General features: G+C 40.8%; 1 protein-coding gene across 3 annotated transcripts in view; it reads right to left on the bottom strand.

Annotated features, from left to right (window-relative positions):
• Positions 1-99: 99 nt before the first annotated feature.
• PAX3 (paired box 3) overlaps positions 100-23,134 on the bottom strand; it is a 94,088-nt gene continuing 71,053 nt past the window's right edge. For 2 of the 3 annotated variants that reach the window (XM_027590562.2, XM_027590563.2), the window contains exons 6-9: positions 19,708-19,873; positions 18,623-18,837; positions 709-955; positions 163-197 (exon numbers count right to left, since the gene is read on the bottom strand). In XM_027590562.2, coding sequence (XP_027446363.1) covers positions 163-197; positions 709-955; positions 18,623-18,837; positions 19,708-19,873 — 663 coding nt within the window. Of the gene's footprint in view, positions 198-708; positions 956-18,622; positions 18,838-19,707; positions 19,874-23,134 lie in introns of all 3 variants that reach the window. The other variant, XM_027590561.2, reaches the window with a different exon arrangement.

Raw genomic sequence — 23,134 nt, forward strand, 5'->3', positions numbered from 1 at the left:
TTTGAAACCAACTACTGGAGAAAAAAAATCAATCACTCTTCTCTGCCTCCTGGTGAGACTGCCCCCCAAAAAGATGATTTTTTTTTTTCTGAGAAGATTCTTCACGTGTAGGCTGTGGAGACCGGAAACAGGGCCAGTTTTAGCTCCAGGTGGACAGTTCACTTATGCGATATCTGGCTTGAGATAATGAAAGGCACCTGTAAGGAAACACACGTAGCTTTTTAGGTCAGGCTAGGACAATTCACAGCAAGGGGCAAAATCAGCTACAGGCTGACAATGTCATATTTAATACCGTGGTATCAAAGGATCGAGACTAATATTTTTATTCCTGAGACAAGTTTGACACAAGTCTGTGTCCTTGGGATTATACCCCATATGATCCTTGAGCTGACCTCATTAAGAACATGTGTTTCTAATACCAGGGGTTATTTCATTTTGGCCAACCCTTGTGTTTTACCTAGTGGCAATCGGGCTTCACATCGCGGCAATTAATAACCGCAAGATGTTGTTGACATCAGTTAAGAAAATAACGATACAAGGGAGCCCTTGCTGGAACAGAAGGCGGGCTCTGCCACAATACTGATACTGGGATGTCAGGCCTAATCATGCCGCCGCCACCGCCGCCGCCGCCGCAGCCCCTTTCTTGAGTAAGGGTTGAGATTTTTCATCCTGTCAGGAGTCATTAGCCCCAGAGAGACCAAGGCTTACTTTGTCCATACTGCCCATATTGGTAGCCTGTGACAGGGTCCATACTGTAGCCTGTGGTGCTATAGGTGGGTGGACAGTAGGACTGTGATGTTGGCAGACTGTCCAAGCTCTTCATATGGTCTAGTCTCTGACTGCAGCTGGCCGACACCGTGGTGGTAGGTTCCAGGCCCCCGGTGAGAGGGGAGAGAGCGTAATCGGTCTGGGGCTGATGGGGTACGCCACCGTGGTTGGTCAGGAGTCCCATTACCTAAAATAAACAGGCAGATTGGGAAGAAGTAAGAATGCAGAGGACCAGATCGTAGCTGAGAGCTGAAAGGATAACTGGAGAAGTCCCATCTTTATTTCTTTGGGAAATCTGCTCACACAGGGCTGTCCAGAAGACACTGACCACAATGCAAAGGGGCTTGGACACTGCATCATGCCCAGTGATAACCATCTGACTTCAGTTTCAGAAAAAGGAAAGGTGGGGCAGGGAGGGAGCAGGGGGAGGGAGGGAAAAGAAAAAGAGGTGGAAAGAGCACCTCACCATGCCTCTAGCAATAAAATCGGTCTAGAATTTCAAAGAAGGGACAGAAGGATGGAGGGAGAAATTATATCTGTTGATATAGAACACTGGCTAATCATATATTACATCTGGAAGTTTCACATGTGATTTTAAACAGACATTAGCTTATGTATTTTTTTTTTTAATTCAACGGATTCAGGGGCGCCTGGGTGGCTCAGTTGGTTAAGCGTCTGCCTTCAGCTCAGGTCACGATCCCAGGGTTCTGGGATCGAGCCCCACGTCCGGTTCCCTGCTCCACAGGGAGCCTGCTTCTTCCTCTCCCTTTGCCTCTCCCCCTGCTTGTGCTCTTTCTTGCTATCTCTGTCACTATCTGTCTCTATCAGATAAATAATTAAAATCTTTAAAAAAATTAAAAAAAAATAAAAATCAACGGATTCAAATGAAATTCTTTTCATGTATTTTAAGATGCCAGTGTCTATTCTCACAGTGTTCCCTCTCAAGAAAGTTCCTCTCCCTATCTTGGCCATTCCTAAGTAATCAGAGATAATTACTCCTTCCCTGATGCTCCTGGGTGCTTTACTCATCCCTCCCACTGTGCACTCATGACTTTGGTCACCTACTTTGAATTATGAGAGTTTTGAGGGCAGTAACCTAACTCACCTTTATATTCCTAGCACCCAGCGTGGTACTTGACACATATTACCTACTGAGGAAGGAAGAAGGGAGGGAGAGAGGGAGGGAGGGAAGGGAGAGAGGGAAGGAGGGAAGGAAGGACGGAAGGAAGGAAGGAAGGAAGGAAGGAAGGAAGGAAGGAAGGAAGGAAGGAAGGAAGGAAAGGAGGGAGGGAGGGAGGGAGTGCTTAAGAACTCTCCAAGTAACTGCCTCCACTCCCTGCCTTTTCATTTCTTATCAAAACATTTCATATATGAGAAGGTGTTAAAAGGGAAAGAAAAGCCCGAAATACAAGCATATTCTAAAAACTCTGTTCAGTTTTGTAAATAACCCTGGAAAGCAAGAAAACTTTAAGAAACAAAAACAAAACAAAACAACCACCACCTTGCGATTAACAAGCCAACTTTCAGATCGCACAGGGAAGTGTTCTGAAAACTCAAGCTCGCTGACCCTTAGAGCTCCTGGGGATGGAAGTTAAGTGGCTAACTAATTTGGCAGCTGGAAAACTGCCCCGGGAGAGCAGGAGTGATTCTTCTCAACTTCGTACCATCTAGCGGCAGGGGTCAAGAAACAACTGCAAGAAGAGATGGGGACAGTGTGAAGAGCCTGTTTACCAAGCATTTCAGGCGGGAGCCACAACCGCACACACGGCCACCATCTCCCTGCTGGGTTTGGCGGAGTTTGAAGCATAGAGGGGGAAAGTTACAAATACGAGCGAGAGGAGAGGGTAGCGGTGAGCCCCAAGCCATGACTCTGGCCTCACGCTGTCCGCCCAGGTCATTCAGGCCACAGACTCCTGGGTGGAGGGGGTCCAGCAAGGTGGGAGAGAGGGCCTAGCCTTGCATCCCAGAAAAGACATCTTAAATTAGATTCCAAAACCAGTGACGCCACCACCCCCTTTGGGAATGGTCTGCATCTGCCTCCTATCTAAACAAAATCTTCTTGAAATGCGGCTTTAAACTGATCTACATGTTCTGTTAGCCCCAAGAGACAAAAGTGGGGAGTAGGTCTGCTTAACCACCTTCTATGGATGACCCTTTCTTCCTCTACTTTAACAAGCCACCAATTTCCCCCACCTTTCCCCTGAAGAGCTAGTCTCTGTTTCCTCGTCTGCCTTTTCGTTTGAGTTGTGTGTGCGAGCATGTGGGAAGTGGGGGGCCAGTGTGTGGAAAGCAACACAGCAATACCCAAATTTTTAAAGATGTTCCAGGGGATCTAAATTTTCTTTGAGTTACGTGGTGAAATAGCTTTTTAAAAAGCCTTTAAAAACTACTTATATTCTAAAAAAAAATCATACGTGACAGAGCATCGTTTTATTTTACTAGAGATTTGGGGAAAGTGAGAGTCACAAAATAAAGAGCCAGTAGATTCTCGGAGCTCCAGGAGGGTGGGGAGTCACCAAAACGTGGGGCTCTTCATGGGCCCTCCCCGACGCTGTTTATAGTAAGTTAATTTCTTCATTTTCTCATTTAAAAAACTTGAACATAACTCAGAATGCATTTAAGTTATTTCCTGAATGTTCTTCCATCTACATGTTTTGTTTTTCTTTTTTCTTTTTTTTTTTTTTTTTTTGGCCTTTCAGTTTGTATAGATGATTTTACATACATATATCTGGAAAATTCAAAAAAATGCTACTGATGTACTAATTTATTAAGTATTTTATTTCAGCCCAAATTATTCAGGCATGTCTACCAGAAGAAAAGGATCTAAAATAGAGGTTGTTCAATGCCTAGCCTACCCCTTTCACGTCAGGGGTATCTCTTTGTGTACTGGCCTGATGAGCAAGAATGGATGGGAAAAATAAAAATATGACAAATGTGACCGTGTCAATGAAAGGGAGTTCATGACATAGGGCACAAATATTTTATTGCAAATAAACTGTGCTAAATAAAAACAAACACTTAGCAAAAGCAATTTTGTAATTACATTAATCCCAAGAAGAAAAAATGGCCAATGGAACTGGGATAAAATGGAATTACATTTAAATTAATACTACCCTTCATGAAAATACTTACTTGAAACTTAGTTATCATTATATCACTTTAAGGGAGAAATGGAATTCTCGATACACAATTATAGTTGAAGAGCAAGAGCAAACTGTTATTCAAAACATGCACACTCTCTCATGAGCTACATGTACATTTTTGTGGTAAACTTATTTTTTTAATCCTCTGCCATATATTTCTTGTTTGCCTTAACTTTGAAAGCAGTAATGATTTTGTCCGTGGGAGAAAAACATGAAGATCCTAAAAGAGAAGAAATGAGTCCTTCCTGAAAGCCAAATTCAGCTTCTGGTTCTGCAACTTGGTGCAGCTGCTGAATTAGAAAATACTTGAGGACAAGATTGGAATCTAGGGCCTAGAAATATATCTCCTGGAGGATGGAGAAGACATAGTAGGATCTGCCAGAGTCCTACTCCCGGGCAACAGAAAGTTGCTGGGTGAATGGAACAGGAGGGACCCATCTTGGGTCTTCCTTTCAGTATTGCCTGTGTCCTACACAAAAAGCCAGGGACCATTTCCGCATGATCAAGAGCCCTTAGCTCAGCAGCCCAGTACCTGCAGTAGCTAATGTGAAAACTGAAAAGGACCAGAGACCAGTCATCTTTGCTCCCTTTGACTTCCCCGACAGAGCCCAGGAGACAGACATTCTTCCCACAAGTTCTTATTTCCACTGTGATGGTCACATATTGTCCTCATGATTTCTTTCTCGAGAATTGTATAAGGATGGGCGAGAGGTACTAATATTTTCCTACAGGTGGCCCGAAATGGAAATTAACAAATGATTAGAAACTAACAATCATTTATTCCAATATTTCACATGGAGAAAACTTGAGAAATATACATCTTTTTAATAACTTCTAATTTAAAAAAATGAAAGGAAATCTGTTTTGGAAAATAAAATAGTGAATATGTCAATACAAAATGCATTACTTTCCCCTAACATAATTTAAAACCTCAAGTCTCTATGGAAGGGTCCCATTACACTTTTATGTACATTTCTTTAAAAGCTATTTTGTATTTCATGTGGTTCAAGGGAAGCTATGGAAATTTCTTTTCGCTGCACAAAGAATTTGGTAAACGAACTTCTTAGAACTCCCCCCATAATATGGTTATGGAAGGACTTCCGGTCATATTTTCTTTCTAAGAATATTGTCGCAGTTTCTTTTATACATGCATTTTCTGACAGTAATTTGTCATTCAAAGCCTAAAATAAAATCTTCATTTGTTGTAAAATGGGGTTCTTTCCCCCCCTCATAAACCATTAGTGAGCTGTTTCTACGACAGGACTGGCATTTCTGCCTGATTTTTTTTTTTTTTTTTAAATTTGGGGTTGAGAGAAGCATAGCCGCAGGTTCTCACAAAAAATTTCAAAGAAAAATAAATAAACTCAGGGCTAATCATTTCTGTCTATGGGACACCGACCACACTCTTACTAAATGCCAGATAAGTCCAGGAGATGCGATGACCAAGAAGAATTTTCCTGTCATAAAGATCTCTGTTCTGTCCCACTGGGAAGGGGTATAGGAGGAAGATTTCACACTGAGTACAACTCCTAGGTGAGGCGTCTGAAAAAACATTAAGTATATTTCTAAATTGTTACCTCCAAAAACACTTCCCGGACACTGTTTCTAAATTGTTTCATGGATAACCTTTTTAAAAAATCCAAAGCCTTGGAATCGTGTCAACACTTGTGCTAATCCTTCCATCATTCGAATTATTAGAGACATTTTCGAAAGATCTCTTTAAGGTCATTCTCAAGTTTCAGAATTCCAAACAGGTTGTTTATATCTTGATTGGAAGATTATATGGTTCAGGAAAAAAACTAACGCTTTACAATTGCTTCATGCCATCTTTCTCTTGAATTAATTTTCCTATTGGAAGAGTAAATATAAAAGATAAAAACTACGGACCAAATGAAGATTTACATTCAAAACAATGAGTCTGGAAAATATTTGTCTTAGCCTAAGTGTTATGGTTTTGCTGTCAGTTGAAAGGGCTCAAAGCTAATCAGAAATCTCAAATATTTAGCAAATTATGGTGTACATCTTGGTGTGTCTTTTTTCCTTAGTAGGAATCCTGGTTCGTGTCTTTACTTTCTTTTTTGTTCTTAAGTAATCAGATGTTCTTGTGATTTAACATGCAATGATATACATTTCTGTATATTTTAGAAAACATAGCTGTGAAATATAGCTACGTATGATATGAAGGGGTTTGGTTTTTGGTTTTTTTGGGGGGGTTTTTTTTTTTTTAGCTTCTACCTTCCCCTCCAAAACTGTATATACTGACTACATATATTCTTAATTTGGATATAACGTATTTTCAAGACCAAACAAAAATACTCGAATGTCTAAATGTTTTTTGTTTTTTGCTAACACAGATGCTGCAGGAGTAGTGTGTCTGATGGTTAAATTTCAGTGACTGTATCTTGGAGCCTGGAAAAGCCTAAATTTGAACAACTGAGAACCAGAACGTTGCCTTCAGATTCAAATGCCTTAGGAATGATCCTGCAGTTGATTAGAATCTAAATAATTAGATTTTTTGGCCCTGTCTGTTTAAAAGCTGTAAGAGGGAAGTTGCCTGAGGGCAGAAGTTTCTTTAAGGTAAGTATGGTGACCTTCTCACCCACACCCACTGTTATGGGAAGGGCATGCCTGACCTTTCTTTACCTAACCAGATAGAAAACCAGTGTTTGTAAAATGTCCAGCTAAACACATCCTTATTTTTCTTATTTTACTCCTTAGCTTACATTTTGCAAGTAGCTATGTTTAATGCATGACTCAAGAGTATGAGTGCCAGACAAGTGCGGTTCATATGCTACATGGACTTCTAAGTTTTATTTGTAAAGAGCACAGTAAGTACTATCTCAGATAAACTCTGAGTCATAGAAGTGATTTAATCTCCAGCGCCGTGACCAATCACAGAATAACTTTTATTTCCTCAATTCTTTAGAGTACCTATTTCTCAACAGAGCTAAGCTGTTAAATTAAAAGCAATATTCTTTAGGCACTGCTGACTAAACCAGAAATCCAGGTAAAGACTCAGCATAGAAATGGCGTGCAATAATGATATGTATACAAACACACACACACACGCACATACATATTGTTTACTTCTAGCCAGTGATGATCATGTCCATCTATTATCAATAAAATAAAGCCCATTAAGAAAAAGCTTACTGCACCCAAATGAAAAAGGATGCCAGTTAATACAGTTGGTATTTGACTATTTTAGACCCACCATGGGTCATAATAAAATTCTCATATGTTTTAATTCATTTACGCATGCTTGCATTTAATATGCTTTGTGACCATGTCTACAATTAATATGATTTATGAGAAAAGAACATGTGCAATATTGGGGGTAGGGGGGTAGAGCATCGACTTTTCTTCTTCTATGAATGAAAAATATAACAAAACAGCTCAAGGAAAATTGTTGGCTGTTAGCATATTAAGATGGACTGACAGAGCCCTGAATAAACTTGAGGGAGTTAATGATATCCTCTTATCTGACCCTGACACATTTGCAGCATGTAATTTACAGAAGCTCTGTCCAGGGAATCTTGACAAATGCTCCTAACAATGTCAGGGCAATGTTCCATTCTAATGTAAAACAGATGTGGGTCAGATACCCTCATTCATCACTTAACGCAGAGAGTCTCAAACTCTCTCTGGAAGGAATGGCATTACCTGCTGTTAACTCTTCCCACCACCACAGCAGTCCCCCCAAAGGTAAGCACTCAAACCCATCACCACTTCAAAAATCTGCCTGAACACGTGACTGTGGAAAATCAAACCTATATCTTGCTTTAATTTCATGACGACTTCAGGACATGTTTGCCAAATATTAATTGACCCTCTGGGACCTGGGATTCCAAATCTAGAAAGGGAAAAGCTCTACACTTGGCCATCCCACAGTACTTCGGGGTGATGGATTAAAACTTCATTTCTAATTGCCCATAAAGTAAACCTGCATTCAAGGAACTGCGGGGCTGATTCAACATTGTGACCACTCATAAATGCACATCTTGCTGCACTTTAACTGCCCAGCTCTAAGATTCATGCACACACACACACACACACACACAAAAAAAAAACTTACAATAAACTAGAAGTCCACGCTGGCTTTTAGAAAGAAGGACCTAAACTCTGCCCCTCTGAAACAAAAGATGTTGGGTTACACTGTATTCTCTTTCCCCTGAGATCTTCCCTTCCACTAACGCTCTAACAACACGGAGGACAGACACGCCAGCCCACTAAGGGAGGACAACAGTGGCCCATCTCGACAAGGAAATCCTTTCTTTCTTCCAGACCAGGTGTGATGTAGGCAAATATCTCTACGGCTGCCCAGAGTCAAGGTCCTAAGACTCCATCAACTAAATGCCTAAGATCACAGAAAAGAAGCTTCCCTATCCTTCTCTTCATGGGAAAGAAGGTATGTTCTCAGAGTAAAGAGTCAACTGATAAGACAAGTGATACTAATTTAATGAGTAGATGTCAAGAAGGCTATTTCTATTAACCATGGGAAAGCAGAGGACAGCCTTGCAAAAGTCTAAGAATGAATATATCCTTTAGGAAATGTGTTCTAGCCTGTTTCACAGGTTTTATGGTAAAGCAGAATAAGCATCCATCCAAGATGCATGGAAATTTGCAGTAACCCTTACAGATATGGGACATCTGAAATTACAGTATTCCAAAAACCAGAAGCTACTACCCCACTAAGCTAAAATCCTATGTACCTCGATTCCCTCCCTGACCCAATTCCAGGGATACTGAGCCAATAAAGATGTTGTGTTGCTTTTCTACCTGAAAATTTACTTATGTCTTTGATCATAAATTGGACAGTGGCTATGTCTCCTATTGCACAGGAAACTGATGTTTATGCTGGAAACATCTAGGGCCCACAGTGAAACCACTTACACAGTTCTTTGAGCTACAGAAACTAAATCTGCTCCTACAGGTCTTGCCAAAGTAGCATCTTTGTAATTTAGTGATTAAAAGAATATTCCCCAACTGGTAACTCAAAATTACTTGGTTAGATTGTCCCTTACTTTCTAAGACCTCTCCATTGTACCTGCTGTCTTACTAAGTCTATTCTTTACTGAAGAGAGAAGCATAGTATTTATCAGATTCGCTTACCTTTGAGGTATCCAGTACCATAGAAGCTGGCTGTAGATTTTTTAAAAATGTGTCCATGTCAATATTGTATTTCAGTAAATCCAAATAAGAATAAGAAAAGGAAACCATCAGGATGCCCCTATCCTTTCCCCACTCCTAGCCCCATGGAATAAAGGACCGTTGGCTCTTATTCTTGCTGTATAGTGAGTTCTTATGTTATTGTATTCTGAATTTCTCAAACAAAACCAAGTTGTGTATATCATATTTCTGGGGACTACTGTATCTCAGGCACATTACAATTCCTGCATTCTGAATGGATACCAATATTCTTTAAAATGTCTGAGTAGAACAGATGAAAACACTCCACTCCACCAAGAAACTGCCTTTCTTTCGATATTACTCAGTTTCCACATTTGCCTTCTTTGGCAGGGACAAACATAATGTTTTTGTTTTTTGTCAGAGATTCATGGGCTGTTCTGGAGTAAACAGTAGTGAAAGCCCCGTTGCATTTGTATTATTAACTCATCAAAAAGCATTTCCAAATTTCCAAAGTACTGTGTTTCTCAGCCCAGCTCTATTGGACAATTCTTTTTTGTTATCTTCCCCATTTAACAAGAAGATGAAACAGAAGCGAAGATAGCTTAAGCAACTTGCGCAAAGACATACAACTAGCAAATGGCTGATACGTTTTGGAAATCTGGTGCTTTTGACCTTGAGGCTCCTTCTTCAGGTCAATGAGTTGCATCCACATTGCAATCAAGTCACTAAACAGGAAATCTTTCCTTTCTTTATGCCCCTCTCTGCCTATCTAAACATTATTAAGCAGTTCACAACTTCTTTAAAATCACACTTTTGGGGCGCCTGGGTGGCTCAGTCATTAAGCGTCTGCCTTCGGCTCAAGTCATGATCTCAGGGTCCTGGGATCGAGCCCCGCATCGGGCTCCCTGCTCAGCGGGAAGCCTGCTTCTCCCTCCCCCACGCCCCCTGCTTGTGTTCCCTCTCTCGTTATCTCTCTCTGTGTCAAATAAGTAAAATCTTTAAAAAATAAATAAATAAAATAAAAAATAAAATAAAATCACTCTTTTGCCTGCTAAGTTTTTATACAGAGCGGGGGTACAATGTGTGGAAGGAAAAGATAACATCAGACATTACATAGAAAGAAGATTCACTGGAACACTACATCAAAAACTAATGACATAATGTATGTTGATTAAAATAACATAATAAAATAAAATTTAAAAAAAAGAAAGAAGATGCACTCATGAAGAAAAAAAAAAAAGGGAAGCATTTTAGACATGGACAAATCGTGAGCGGGTCTCCATCCGTGTTTTCTCTCATTCAGCACTTCCTAGGAAATGTTCCTCAAAACTTGGTAGTTCAATACTCAACAAAAGGGCTCCATAGTTAAATCAGAAACCATGGAGCGAAACAAACATGTTTCTACACTGCAAGACTTGTCAGAGCCTTTAGTAGGCTAATGTGCCCTGGAACTTTGAAAGATAAATGGATATAATTTGTAACATTTATCAAATTGTTGGTTCAGAATCCATTTTCCCCAAACCACCTTTCAAGGACCCCACTATGGGGAACAAGCCTTTATGATGAGGCACTGCTTGGTTCCTGGGTGTTCCAAGATGATTAAGACCTAGTACTGCTCCTTTAGAAGCTCATAGGAAAGAGGGGAATGGGTACTTTATCATATAATACAGCATGGTATGGCGTACGCATTTTCACAAGGTACAAACACACCAACGGACCTCAACAGAGGCTAAAAGAAGAAATTCTGCCTGCAAGAGTCAGAGCAGAGCTGCCACTGAACTAGAAATTTTCCTGTGGAGTCCCATATGTAGAGGCTCAGAGCTGCAGGCGGTTTTGAAATCCAAAGTTTAATTCGATTTTTTTTTTAAAGCAAGCTGCCCAAAATGAGACCTCAGTTTTTTTTGTGAGATAAGAAGATAAGTTCTTTCTTTAAATAATGCCTGCCTCCTTCATTAGTTCAGCGCCGAGGATGGGCTGCTGTCCTGTCACAGGGAAGAAATATTCCCTTCCAAGGGGAGCTCCTACCCTTTGAGTCTGCCGAATGCACTGTCTCACCACTGCCCATCTTTCTCATTCGTTGATCAGAGGGAACAATGCAATCACTAACCTCAGAAACTCTAGTTCGCTGAACTCTAGCTAACTGTCAAGAGTAATTTTTAAATAGTATACTGTACATTGAAAAATACACACCTCTGATGAGACCCAGACTGTTTCACAGAAACAGATTTCTTCAGAAAAAAGAAAACAAAAAAATAGTACACAACTAATGAGTAAATCCAGTCTTCTGTGTCTGCAGTACAAAGCACACATTCAGCCCCTAATTGAATAAATATGCAAGTATTCAGATTTCTGTAGATATTGCCATTTTGCAAACGCAGTAATAAATTAAAAGCTTTACATTGCATTCCAACCACATATAAAGGGTTGATTCAGACCATTGGCCTCACACTAGAACCCAGCACTGCTTTCCTGGGCTTTTACTGACTACAAAGAAAAACTTTTTATTCTAGTAGCTTCGTTATAGACCTAGCAATCACACTCAATTTTTTCTCCCCCGATAGCTAAAGGAATTCAAATGGGCCCCCAAAACCATGGAGTTGTTGCATTTGATTTGTCCAACGTGCAAGGGAAAGTAGCTGATGGAGTTTCTCTTTAAATCAATTCAGCAGACACACAAAAAAACATAATTCAGCAAGAAAGGTTTGCTTGTGGCTCATTTCAGTGAGATGATGTAAGATTCAGTCATTGATGCTGCTCCTATCCTTCTTAAAAAAAAAAAAAAAAGGAGATTTGGGCCAAATAGTTGTTTCTTGCAAAATTCTCCCAATCTGTAACTAAACTCAAGAGGCTGCGGCCAGAGCTGACATAAACCAGGGCTCGCCTCCCCTTCTTTAAGGGGAGCAACCACAGCCTTCAGAGAAAAACCAAAGGCAGTGGGTCAATTACAGCCTGCACTGATTCAACAAATGGATTAGCAGCAATGTTTCCACCGCCGAGCAGAACATCTCGAAAACTTAGCACGGTAGAATGGAAACATGCAAATGGTCCGCAGTTATTCTGCTGTAGCTGAAATGGGCTCATTTGTGATCATAAACATCCTGGAGCCTTCGTAAACATGTGAGGCTGTGGCCCTGGCTTTGAGCTCATGGGCTGCTTCAGAAATGAAACAGAAGGAAGGAAGCTCAAGCTTTGGAGGGGCTGCCCCTTTGGCATGGAACGTCTCTCTGTCCAAGCTCTGTTTGACACCCAACCAATTTCTTTAATCAAAATCACTCCTCTTTCCTCCACAGGTGAATTTCTGGAAAGCATCAAGGGAAGGAAGTGCCTCTGTTGGGAAACAGGCTGGTGGTGGCAGGACACCTGCTTGTCTGGTTCTTCGTAATGACAAAGGAGGGCCGAGGGCGCCGAGTCTGTACCCTGGGTGTGAAATGGACAAAACAAATGGCCTGGCATCGAGCAGCTTTTGCATGTGGGCCCGAAAAACGGCCAGAAAAATAGCTCTCCTGAAACAGGAGCCGGCCCCCCGACCAGGGTAAACCTTACCACTTTTCCATGGATCGACAGTACGAAAAAAGGTCAAGGAATTACCATGCCACAGTGAAAAAGACTTCTCCTTCTATGAGACCAAGAAGTACCCATCACAACCATTCTTAAAGATGATACTGCCTCCACGTAACAAGCTGATCCGCAGTAAGCCCTTATTCCTTCGCTGGACAAAAGACCCATCATCTTGCCTTGCAGCTAAGGAATCTGAGATCATTGTGAACACTGTGGTGCAAAAAATGACAAGCAAAATCAAAAAGCCATCTTGAGTTTTGTGTACACATATTAACACTTAAATGCTTCTCCCTAATAAGTGTCGGGATTAACAAATGTTTGTGAAAAGAAGCTGTGCTGAGCAATTGAAATCTGATTTGAAATGGAACCACAACGGACTAATACATATATGCATGAAATGAAGAAGTACCCTAATAAGCGTGGCTGCCACCAAATATGCAATTTACATACATTACACACTAATAATCTCAAGTTTAATATTATTCTTTAAAAGCAACTGGATGGGTAGGTTGAGTTCAAGGTTGTCTTTTGTAAAATGTGGATAAGAACAGAGGTTGATCCCGGTTGTCCGCTGCCATTAACCACCGTCTTGTTAGTACGACGATCTATCTGCTCTTTCTTGGGTCCATCCCATCCCCACAGAGCCATGATCCAGCAACCCGACCGAATAGATGCATGGTCCACGGGCTTGAAGAGATGTGCAGACCTACGCTTTGTTCCTGAGGTGGTGCGCGGCGAGCAAACGTTCAAGCATTTTTAAGCCTGGTACACAAGGCTTTATGAGAATTTTTTCTTTCCTCAGTAGATTACCCATGAAATAGGACAGGTGTACTGGTTATTCAATTACAGCCTATCCAAGACCTAGACGAAAATGTGAAACGAGGCCTCAGAGCATAGCTTTTACCATAGGGATTTATTAATAACAGTTAAACTTTCCTCAAAACAAAACTTTTTTTTGTAATTTAAGCCCATTTTCTTATTTTGTCATTGGTTTCACTCATAAACCAGAAACGAAAATCTGCCCATCTGCTCTAAACATAAAATGTGTTCATAATAATCCAGATTTATACCAAATGTATTTTTAAGTATTGCCGAATTGAGAGAGTACTCAAAATTTACGGCCTCTGAGGTTGCAAAGATGACTTCCTCTTTTTAAGGAAGAAAATGCTTAAAATGAACGTAAGAAAAGCTCAGAAAACTTCTTGGATATCAAATGGCTCCGTTAGAAAAAAAATGTCAGTGATATAAGAGTAAATGAATCAAAACCATATGGATCAAATTTTCCCTAAAATACACAGTTTGAAAAATTAAGGAGGAAAAGTGCTTGGCAAAATGTGTTTTAGGTTTTACCAAACCCAAAACATTTGAAGAATCATTTGCAATGGTTGATGAACCCTAAATGCAGCCAAGTTGGCCCATTTTTGTATACAACATAACAGTAAAAAAAAAAAAAAAAAAAAGCTTTCTAGAAACCATGCAACCCCACTGATACCGTATTTCACTCAAGAAATCATTAGAAGCTGTCACCAAAAACTGTGGCGATTATAGCCATGGGATGGGGGTGGAGCATGAAATGATAAAAGTTTGTTAAATTAATTGCCCTTGTTTTTTGGGTTTGGTTCTGTGTGTTCTGGACGTGGGGGAGCAGTAGGGTAGTATTTCTTGCAGAGCAAAGTTAATTGGAAGAACATGGGCCAAATGTTAATTAGTCTCATGTCTTAAGCATATGGTAGGATTTCCCTGGCGCTCTGTATTTCAAGTCAGCATTCCTTCTTCTCTCCTCCATGTGCAGCAAGGTGCTGGGAACGTGCCATCTGGGTCTGGAGGGAAAATACATGGTCTCTATTTCCCTGTGTTCTTTCTCTATGGTCCCCACACCAAGAGAACACAACCTTTCCAAAGAAGGCTGCTACTGCAGGGGAAAGCCCTCACTAGAGTGACTTGAATGGTCTTCTCAGAATCTGTTTGTCATTCAGTATGAGAAGGCCCATCTCCTACAAGAGTTATGTGGTTCAGACGAAATGCAATTCAGAGACAACAGAAAAGGTTGAGGTCATAGCCTATCCCCTCTGTCACCCATCCCTGGGACTCTTGTGTCAGATTACCCCAACAGATCCAGCCTCTGGGAGAATGTGGAGCCAACCCCTATATTTGGTGAAGCCTTTGGACGAGGCCCGCAGGAAAATCAGGGCGAATATCAGTGCCGGAGCCTATGGAAGACTCACTAGACCATTACGCTTCTTCAGCAAGCAAAATGTGTCATTTGTGTTTATACGAGAATTAGTAACAACTGGAAGAGAGAGATTTTGGGCTCTTAAGTCTGCCGGCAGTTCACCCTGCCATTTAGATGATTGTGCGGCAGTAGTCTCAGTTTTTCCACAAGAAAAATGGCCATATTCTTCAGATATAGTTACTGATTCCCTCAGAACAAGATAAACTTGAGGAAGGATATGCCCAAAGTTTCTAAAAGTTTTTGTCAATATTCTGATCTTTTGCCAAAATACATGTCAGTCTATTGCTGCTCAAATCTGACCAGCCAGACAGGTGTGATCTCCTACATCACTGTTTTACCCCTCTCATGAAGCTGAGACCCTCCCTGAGAAAAGCACTGAGGGCATTTAAAAGAAATACCCTTGGGCTGATGGCTCTGATTCCAAGCTTTAGAGGAATCTTGGCTTGAGGGAGCACATATGTCAGAGACTCCAGAAGATTACCAACTAAAAGACACACACACACACAGAGAAGCAATTCTCATGAGATCCAAGTCTGAACGGCCAGCCCCACTAGAAAGAAAGTCGAATGCAATGCACACATTATTTTGAACATGTCAAAGAGCCTCCACTGAAAAGATCTACAATGAATTGACTGAAACAACTCAAAAGCCTCTAGATCCAATTCCATGTAAGTTAGTTGGTGGGGAAAGGCCAATGCTGAAATGTAAAGATAGAAAGCAACGTGGAAAGGTATATACACTATTATGTCAATTATATTTTTTTAGAAGGTGTAAGACCCAAAAGAGCTGGAAGGCAATATGTAAAAATACTAACAGAGGTTGCCCAGGGGAATTTCTTTTTTCTACTCTGAAGACACTTAAAAAATTTTTTTTCTATTTTCTATAATAACCATGCAGTTATTATATTATTATTAATAATAACCTTTATTATTGCAGGAAGTTAAAAGATTGATAGGAAAAGTGTGTAAAGCCAAAAAGCATGTAAACAGCATATTTATAGCAAAAAGAGTGTCACTTAACCTGAACCCAAAAGTTTTGAAAACTCATCTCTACTCGATGATTTTAAGATGTGATGAAAGCCCCCTCCCTCTAGTTTTCAGAAAACCTGTTCCCTCTCTGCCCAACCACGTGCTCTCATGGGGGCGATCCTAGCCTATGAGCCAAGGGTCCCAGGTTCCAGCCCCAATTCTCTCTCTAGCGCCTGGTGGTCTGCAGCAGACCTCAAGCTCTCTGAGCCTTGGTTGACTCATCCGCATATTAGATGTCCAGAGAGAAGCAGAGGAAGTGGAGGGGGAAAGGAAGAGGAGAAATAGTAAGATCAGTTCCATTTGGAATATCATATGATCCAATCTATTAATAAGCCCTTCCATATAATCAGCAGTAAGACTGAAGGGCCTTTCTTTCTCTCTTCTTTAGTTAACAGGTAAACCAGGTTGTTCGAAGTGGGCTCTTATCTTCGAATTTTCTTTAGGATATTCCTAATAAAGCCAGACAATGAAAAGTAGGGTTGGTCCCCCCTTGCTTACATAGAGGCAGTCCTGAGAAGTGATAAACCCCAAGGCTCTAGAAAATTCCAATTTCCAGTTCTCCTACTCTGTTGTTTTTTCAACATGTTTGGCGTGATTCTGGTGTACTCATCTTTTGTCCCCCGACTCTGCCTAAAGAAATAAGGAGGAACTTCATTATATTATCTGTCCCTTTTCTAACTCGCTGAGGATGCTACAAGTACTGAGACAATATGGATTCCTAGTGGTGGTTTCAGGAGGAAACGTATGGTAGAAATGCAAAATATCCGGGATATGTACAGAGTAATAAGTAGGGAATTAACCTGATACGTAAGAGCATAATAAAGAAATACAGGAAGAGCTGCCTGTGGGATTTTCCATTGCTTGATACTGGAACAATTCCCACCCTACTGCCAACTCTGGAATCATAAAATCAAAGATGAACAGTTTCAAGATTAAGTGCCAGTGACTCCAACTATGTAATACTAACAGAACAGAATAGAATCAAATAGAATACACTTATTATAACATACAAGCTCATACGCTTACAAGAAACTAGGACCTTCACTTCGAGAATACAGATCCATGTCATTATTTCTGTTCTGATTAGACACAAAAGAAATGCCAAGGGAGTCCTGGGTCTCACCTTGCAGAAGCAGTATAGGGTTAGTTTACTTTTTATGAAAACTTTCAACCCAATCTTGTTCAAAAACCTCTGCTATGGCCCCAGACAACTGATGTTAAAAACCGCCGAGATAACTACTTCTGATGTTCCTTCTAAACTGTGGAAGAGGCTTATATGCTATAAATCTGGGCATTTTGAAGAGGAATCTACTAATATAAGTCCATGATTTTCATGCAAAATCACACTCACAAATGCCAGCACTTGGAAATTAAATTTATTAAAGTCCTGTAGGAAGACACGTTCATTGTTTTCATGTTGTTACTTTTCAGCCGAGGTTTAAAGCCACCTCTCATTTCTTATCCCAGGATGTGCTATAGGAATCTATGAAACTTAATTACATTGACTGTTACAAAAAAGGATTTATGAACTTTTGCCTTTAGGCAGAAATGTTTATTTCATTGCCTTTGCTATTCATTCTTTTCAACTCCGACGGCTTTGAACTTTTCAGCTGCGCAGAGTTATCACCGTTGTGCAGAGCCCAGGAACTGCACTCCCAAGACGCAAACCACAAGTGGAAGAAAACGAAGAAGGCAAAGATATAGGAGCCGTTATTCTGGCCACCCTTTGTGCCATTAAAATCTCATTTTCTGCCTATTAGAATGCCCTCTTGGTGCTTAGGCGGCGGTGATAGTCGGTGATTAGTGTGTAATTGAGTATAATTGTCTTTTCACTTTTCATTTCTGTCATTCTGAGCTTCTCTCTGTTTTTCTAGCCACCAAGAGAAAAAAGGGGGTTAAGGAAAGATAAAGCTGTTAAAACTCTCACTCTCGGCCCTGAAGAGATTCTCGATTGCAATTATAGATTGCAACCCCTTTGTGACATTTCTCCAAATTTAGTGGGCAACTATCCTTGCCACCTGGGCCAAGAGCTCTCTAATAAAATCAAGCGATCTGTATTTAAACAACTGCTAATAATGTCAACCTCAGACAGATGCCACATGGAGGAAATTTATCCAACCCTCTGACATGCAATTATCAAGGCAATTTATTAATATGATCTCTCAAGAAAAGCTCATAGTCCAATGCAAATTAGAAAAACAATTACAACATTCAAATATCTATATATTCCCAAAGTAGCAGTAATTCTCCTAATTTGTGCATTTATAACTCATTTATCCCAGAGTTCTGGAGTCATCAGCTGGTCTCTCTCCACACAACTTGCTTGCTTCCTCTCCAGTTGTTTTAATAAAGCTTTGGTGTTTTCCTATTAGGTGCTTTTGTTCACAACCAGATCAGCTGATCAAGTACTTTAAAAAAAAAAAAAAAAAGAAACAAAAACAAAGAAACAAAAAATGTGTGTGAGCTTCTGACCCAAAACTCAGAACTAGGGGTGGAGCTGACCAATGCCTTGACAACGAGGTATAAACACAGATCTCCCTGATTACATTAAAAATCACTTGAATTGTAAACCCAAGCTACAACTTTTGATACAGCCCGTAGGAAGGGTGGAGAGAAAGGAAACCAGAAAACTGAAATCATGTGGCTTGTATAAAGAATACATTATGGTTTAAATTTGGCAATTCATTATATGACCGCCTCAGGGAATTGACTGTTTGGTTCTGGGATACAGCAAATCGTCTGTCTGGAAACACGGGACTGACCTGAGGTGAAAGGCCATTGCCAATGGCGGGGTTCATGGGGTTGGAGGGCCCAGATGGAGGCACAAAGCTGTCTGTATAGCTGGAAAATCCATGCCTGGTGCTGGGGAGGCAGTAGGCAGAGCTGCTGTCTGGGTTTGAAGGAATAGTGCTTTGGTGGACGGTGCTCGGAGGAAGCGGCTGAGGTCTGTGAACAGTGCTGCTGGGATCCGACACGGCTGCAATGAAGAAGATGGTCAGCTCTAACCCTCCTTGCAGGCCAGCAGGAAAAGCACAGGGCGAAAGTTCAAATCACCGAGCCACCAGGAGTATCTGGCGCTCAGACCAAATGTGAACTTCAAACTGCATTTCTTAACATGCATAGAGACCACTCATAGCAAATAGAGCCCCGTCTCTGCACCTAAGCTCAAGGACGCAACTTATTTATATACTTTCAGGGCATACTCACCCAGAACACGAATGCAGAAATCACATGAACAATGAGAACGAACCTATTTTTGGTAGTGAATGTTATGAATCAGCATAAGAATTAGCCAGCATCAGAATCACAAGTCTCGCATTTCATATCAAATACACTTTCAAAGCACCTAAATATTCATGTGGAATGCCTGGAATGCTATCTTTCATAATCTCAAATAATTCAGTCTTCTCACTGATCCCATTCACCTCTCTGTGCCATCTAACGGTGACTTGATCAGAGTGTACCTTTGCTCTATGACTACTGCAATTAGTAACTCTCATAGAACTTCAGTTAACTGCCGATGGCAGTGCAAAGGTAGAAGTAAAATTTTAACCAAGAAAAAGCAAATGGCATATTTATTTAGGAAAGGTGTTGGGTTTGGTTTCATCATTTTGTTTTGTTTTAAAATACTGAACCAGTATTATAACACAGCTCATCATCTAGAGAGATCCAACTATGTCACCGAACAAACTAGGTTTCCGAAATGGGGCAGGTAAACCTTCGGGATGACCTGATAGAAGGTCATTAATCCCCAAGCAGCAGCAACAATGTCAGCATCAAGGAAGATTTCCCAGCAGCAGAGAAAGCAAAGGGGAGTTATATTTTAACCCCTCGACTCCCTCCGTACCTTGCGGAATAGCTGTGGGCTGGTAAGATGTCTCCGACAGCTGGTATGTTGGCAGGGTCGGCATGGCGGGGGGAGGGAACCCCCCCGGAATGAGATGGTTGAAAGCCATGAGTTGATTGGCCCCAGCTTGCTTCCTCCATCTCGCACGGCGGTTGCTAAACCAAACCTATGGATTTAATTTAAAATTTGAGGATTTCACTGATGAAATAATAGTACACTCTTAATGAATTTTTCATGCTAAAACAGATTAAAGGCCCCCTTACTGACAGGGCAAATAGATGCAAGAGAATTCCACCTTCTGTGTTGTATTGTCAAGGGAGAGAGAAGAGTTCAATGTCAGGGGTCAGGAAAGGGGCTTCCTGGACCTTCCATGGTCCCGCAGAGCCCCCACGAACCCTAGGATGACCATGGGCAGGGATGGCTGAGCAGGAGTGGGAACCACAGGAACACCCCAGGGTCACCATCACCAACACCTAACCCCTGCCTTCATCTATCACAGCACTGTAGGGAGGGTGTATGGGCCTCCTTGACCCCTACATGACATAGGTCCTAATTGGGTCTTGCCTATCCCACTAACTTTGTATTTAATATTTGTATCCGGCTGTCTTTGCATTTCTAAGGTCATTATGGGCATAGCTTCTATATCATCATGTAAATTGACCAGGAGGAGAAATGGAGCCATTTTACCATCCCTTTCAAAGTTGAGACACTGCTCTGATATTAATGGAAATAAATGCCAAAGAGGTATTTCAAGAAATGAAAGCATTTTATCTAAGAAGATCCCTTAATTAGTTTATTATTTCTTTCAACTACAGCTTGAAGCACCTATAATAGTCTGTGCCAAGCACTATGATGACTAGGTACATTCAGAAAAAAATGGTATAATATAATAAAATGCCTTCAGAGGATTCAGAGCCCATGTATTTTGGCAGGTAGCTGGGGAGAAATGGTGATAATGGGAGTAAGAAGTGTAACTAGACATCTAAAACGTTAAGGAATTGTGATATAAGGCTTTTAAAGGGCCCCATCATCTCGCCCAGTTTTTACATCTGCCGCTTAAATGTCGAACTTTGAAGGATTTGACAGAGTGCTTTTGTGACGTTTCTCCCAAAATTATAGCGTATTTCTACCAATTAAAGATATTCTAATTCCTCTATGGAGAGTTCACTGAAAACTCCATATGGATAAAGCATCATGCTTGCAGTCAGAGGGGAAGAGGGATGAATGAAATGAGAGGGTAGGACAGGATCCCTGCGCTCCAATAACTCTCAGGCTTATCCTCTGGAATTCACAGAGCCCTCAAAGAAACTGAAATAATGGTCACAAGAGGTAAGTGCTCCATATTTGGAAATGCAGAGGATCAGGGAAAATTCTGAGTGGAGAGAGAGTTTGAACTCATTTTAGAGTATGGACAAGATTTCAACAAAAGGCCACTCCAGATGGAGGTGATAATGCAGGAGACCAATATGTCTTAAGAAAAGGTAAGGCTTGATGTCCTTGTAGAACAAAATGAACAACAACTCAACTGCAATTTTTCTGAAGTCGTGGAAACTTTTAAAAGAGTGGAGGCAGGAACTTCTCCCTTTTGGAGCAAGAAAGCCCAGTTTAACAAATACTTTGCCAAGGCATCTGCCTAAACTTTTGCTATTCACCCAAGCACTTGTCTGAAAAGGAGCCTGGCCTTCTCCAAGCACACTGCATGATACTGGTAAGGAAAGCTTTTTGAACTTCCTCAAAATACTAACATTTAATACTCCTTAAGTTTCCAACAGGAAAAGAAGGTAAGTCAATATTTTCCCATGTTGATCCATAATTGAATTAGAGTTTTACTTAACTTAATAAATTGCCACCTGGGATAATAGAACCATGAACAAGCCAGCCCTCCATTTCAGGTCTGCGTCCACTGTGTTTGCTCACTGCAAATGTGAGCGTCTGTTACCAGGACGCGCCAAAGTGTCTGGAACGAGCTGTTTTGGGCTGAGGAGGCGGAGGGTAAGAAACTGGGGCCATTTCCTTGCCTGAGTGTGCTGTGCTATACCACACACCGTGGTCATATTTTACATTAAAAACCTGGAGATTAATAAGTCACACCTGGCTCAAGTGAAGCATTTCCTGACACCGATCTCAACCAAACTATGTGCAGGGCATCTCGCCCTTTAGGCTGGGAAGAGCACTGAATTTCCCAAAGTTCTCATGTGATTTCACTCATTCAGACTTACTAGCCTCGATTCTACCAGTGAGCTCCTTTAGGAAGAACCTAGAGCTCGCACTTCCATCCCTAAAAGAGCACGCTGCCAATCTCTCTGGGCCAACTTCCTCCTGTAACCTTTAGATAAGTAAACCAGGTTTGATGGACCCAGTGGTGTCTCTGCCTGATCACTCAGTCAATCTCAACCTACTGTGGATCCAAGATCCTTCTATCTCCTCCATAACCCAATTTTTTTTACATCAAACATGTCTTTGCTCAAGTAATAAATCAGAAGAAACATCATAACTTTCTACAGATAGCTTCAAATATCCAAAAGACTAGAGATGTAAGGTATTGGGGTTTTCTTTTCATTTTTCCAAAACGATCCAAAAACTGAAGACACTAAGTAAACCCACCAGCAGTTGTATTAGAAAGTTCTCATATTTACAGTTCTCTTATTAAAGTTCTATTAAAGTTCTCTTATTCCTACAATAAAAGTTGAAGAGAAATAATTGGGAAGCAAATCTTTACTAATAAAACAAACCTTCAACAAGAGGTTCGAGAGTCTGCCAGTGAAAGGAATTCAAATGATGTTTAAATTTAGGCTAAATAAATCCAGAGGGCTATTTATTCCTGAGAGAACCAGGGACTACTGAGGACTGAGGACTATCCTTCCTGTCGCTGGTCATTTAACCAGACTTTTTATCATCTTGCCCTTATCAGCCTTCTGCATCTCCTAAAACCAGCTGTGTCTGCCAAAAGTAGCATTAAAGATACATACATACATACATACATACATACATACATACATATACTGAAGTTGCAAATCAGAAAGCGGTCCTTGCCTTCTTTATAATTTGAAACTCATAAAAGACATATCTGTTATTTTAAAAGGAAAAAGGTGCCCTTGAAATAACCTTCATTTTAAAGATCCAAACTGACCGGGCACAATGATCCTGGGATACTGCTATGATGCCATCTTTAACTGAAAGGCATTCCCTTTAGTATTCAGAGGTCTTAGATAACTCTTTCAATATTGTTTCACTAATTCCTAACAATCAATAAATAATCTACTAAATGGACTGCCTGAGTGTATAACACTGAAGAAGTTCATCTAAAGGAAGGCATTTATGACTCAGTTGTTACAATTACCAGAAACTTCTCTTTGTTTTGAAAAGAGCAGCAATGGCAACAGAAACAAACTGGCCTCTGATGTTCTAAAGGAGAATATGAGTGTTC

This window comes from Zalophus californianus, chromosome 3 (genome assembly GCF_009762305.2).
Source record: "Zalophus californianus isolate mZalCal1 chromosome 3, mZalCal1.pri.v2, whole genome shotgun sequence".
NCBI lineage: Eukaryota > Metazoa > Chordata > Mammalia > Carnivora > Otariidae > Zalophus > Zalophus californianus.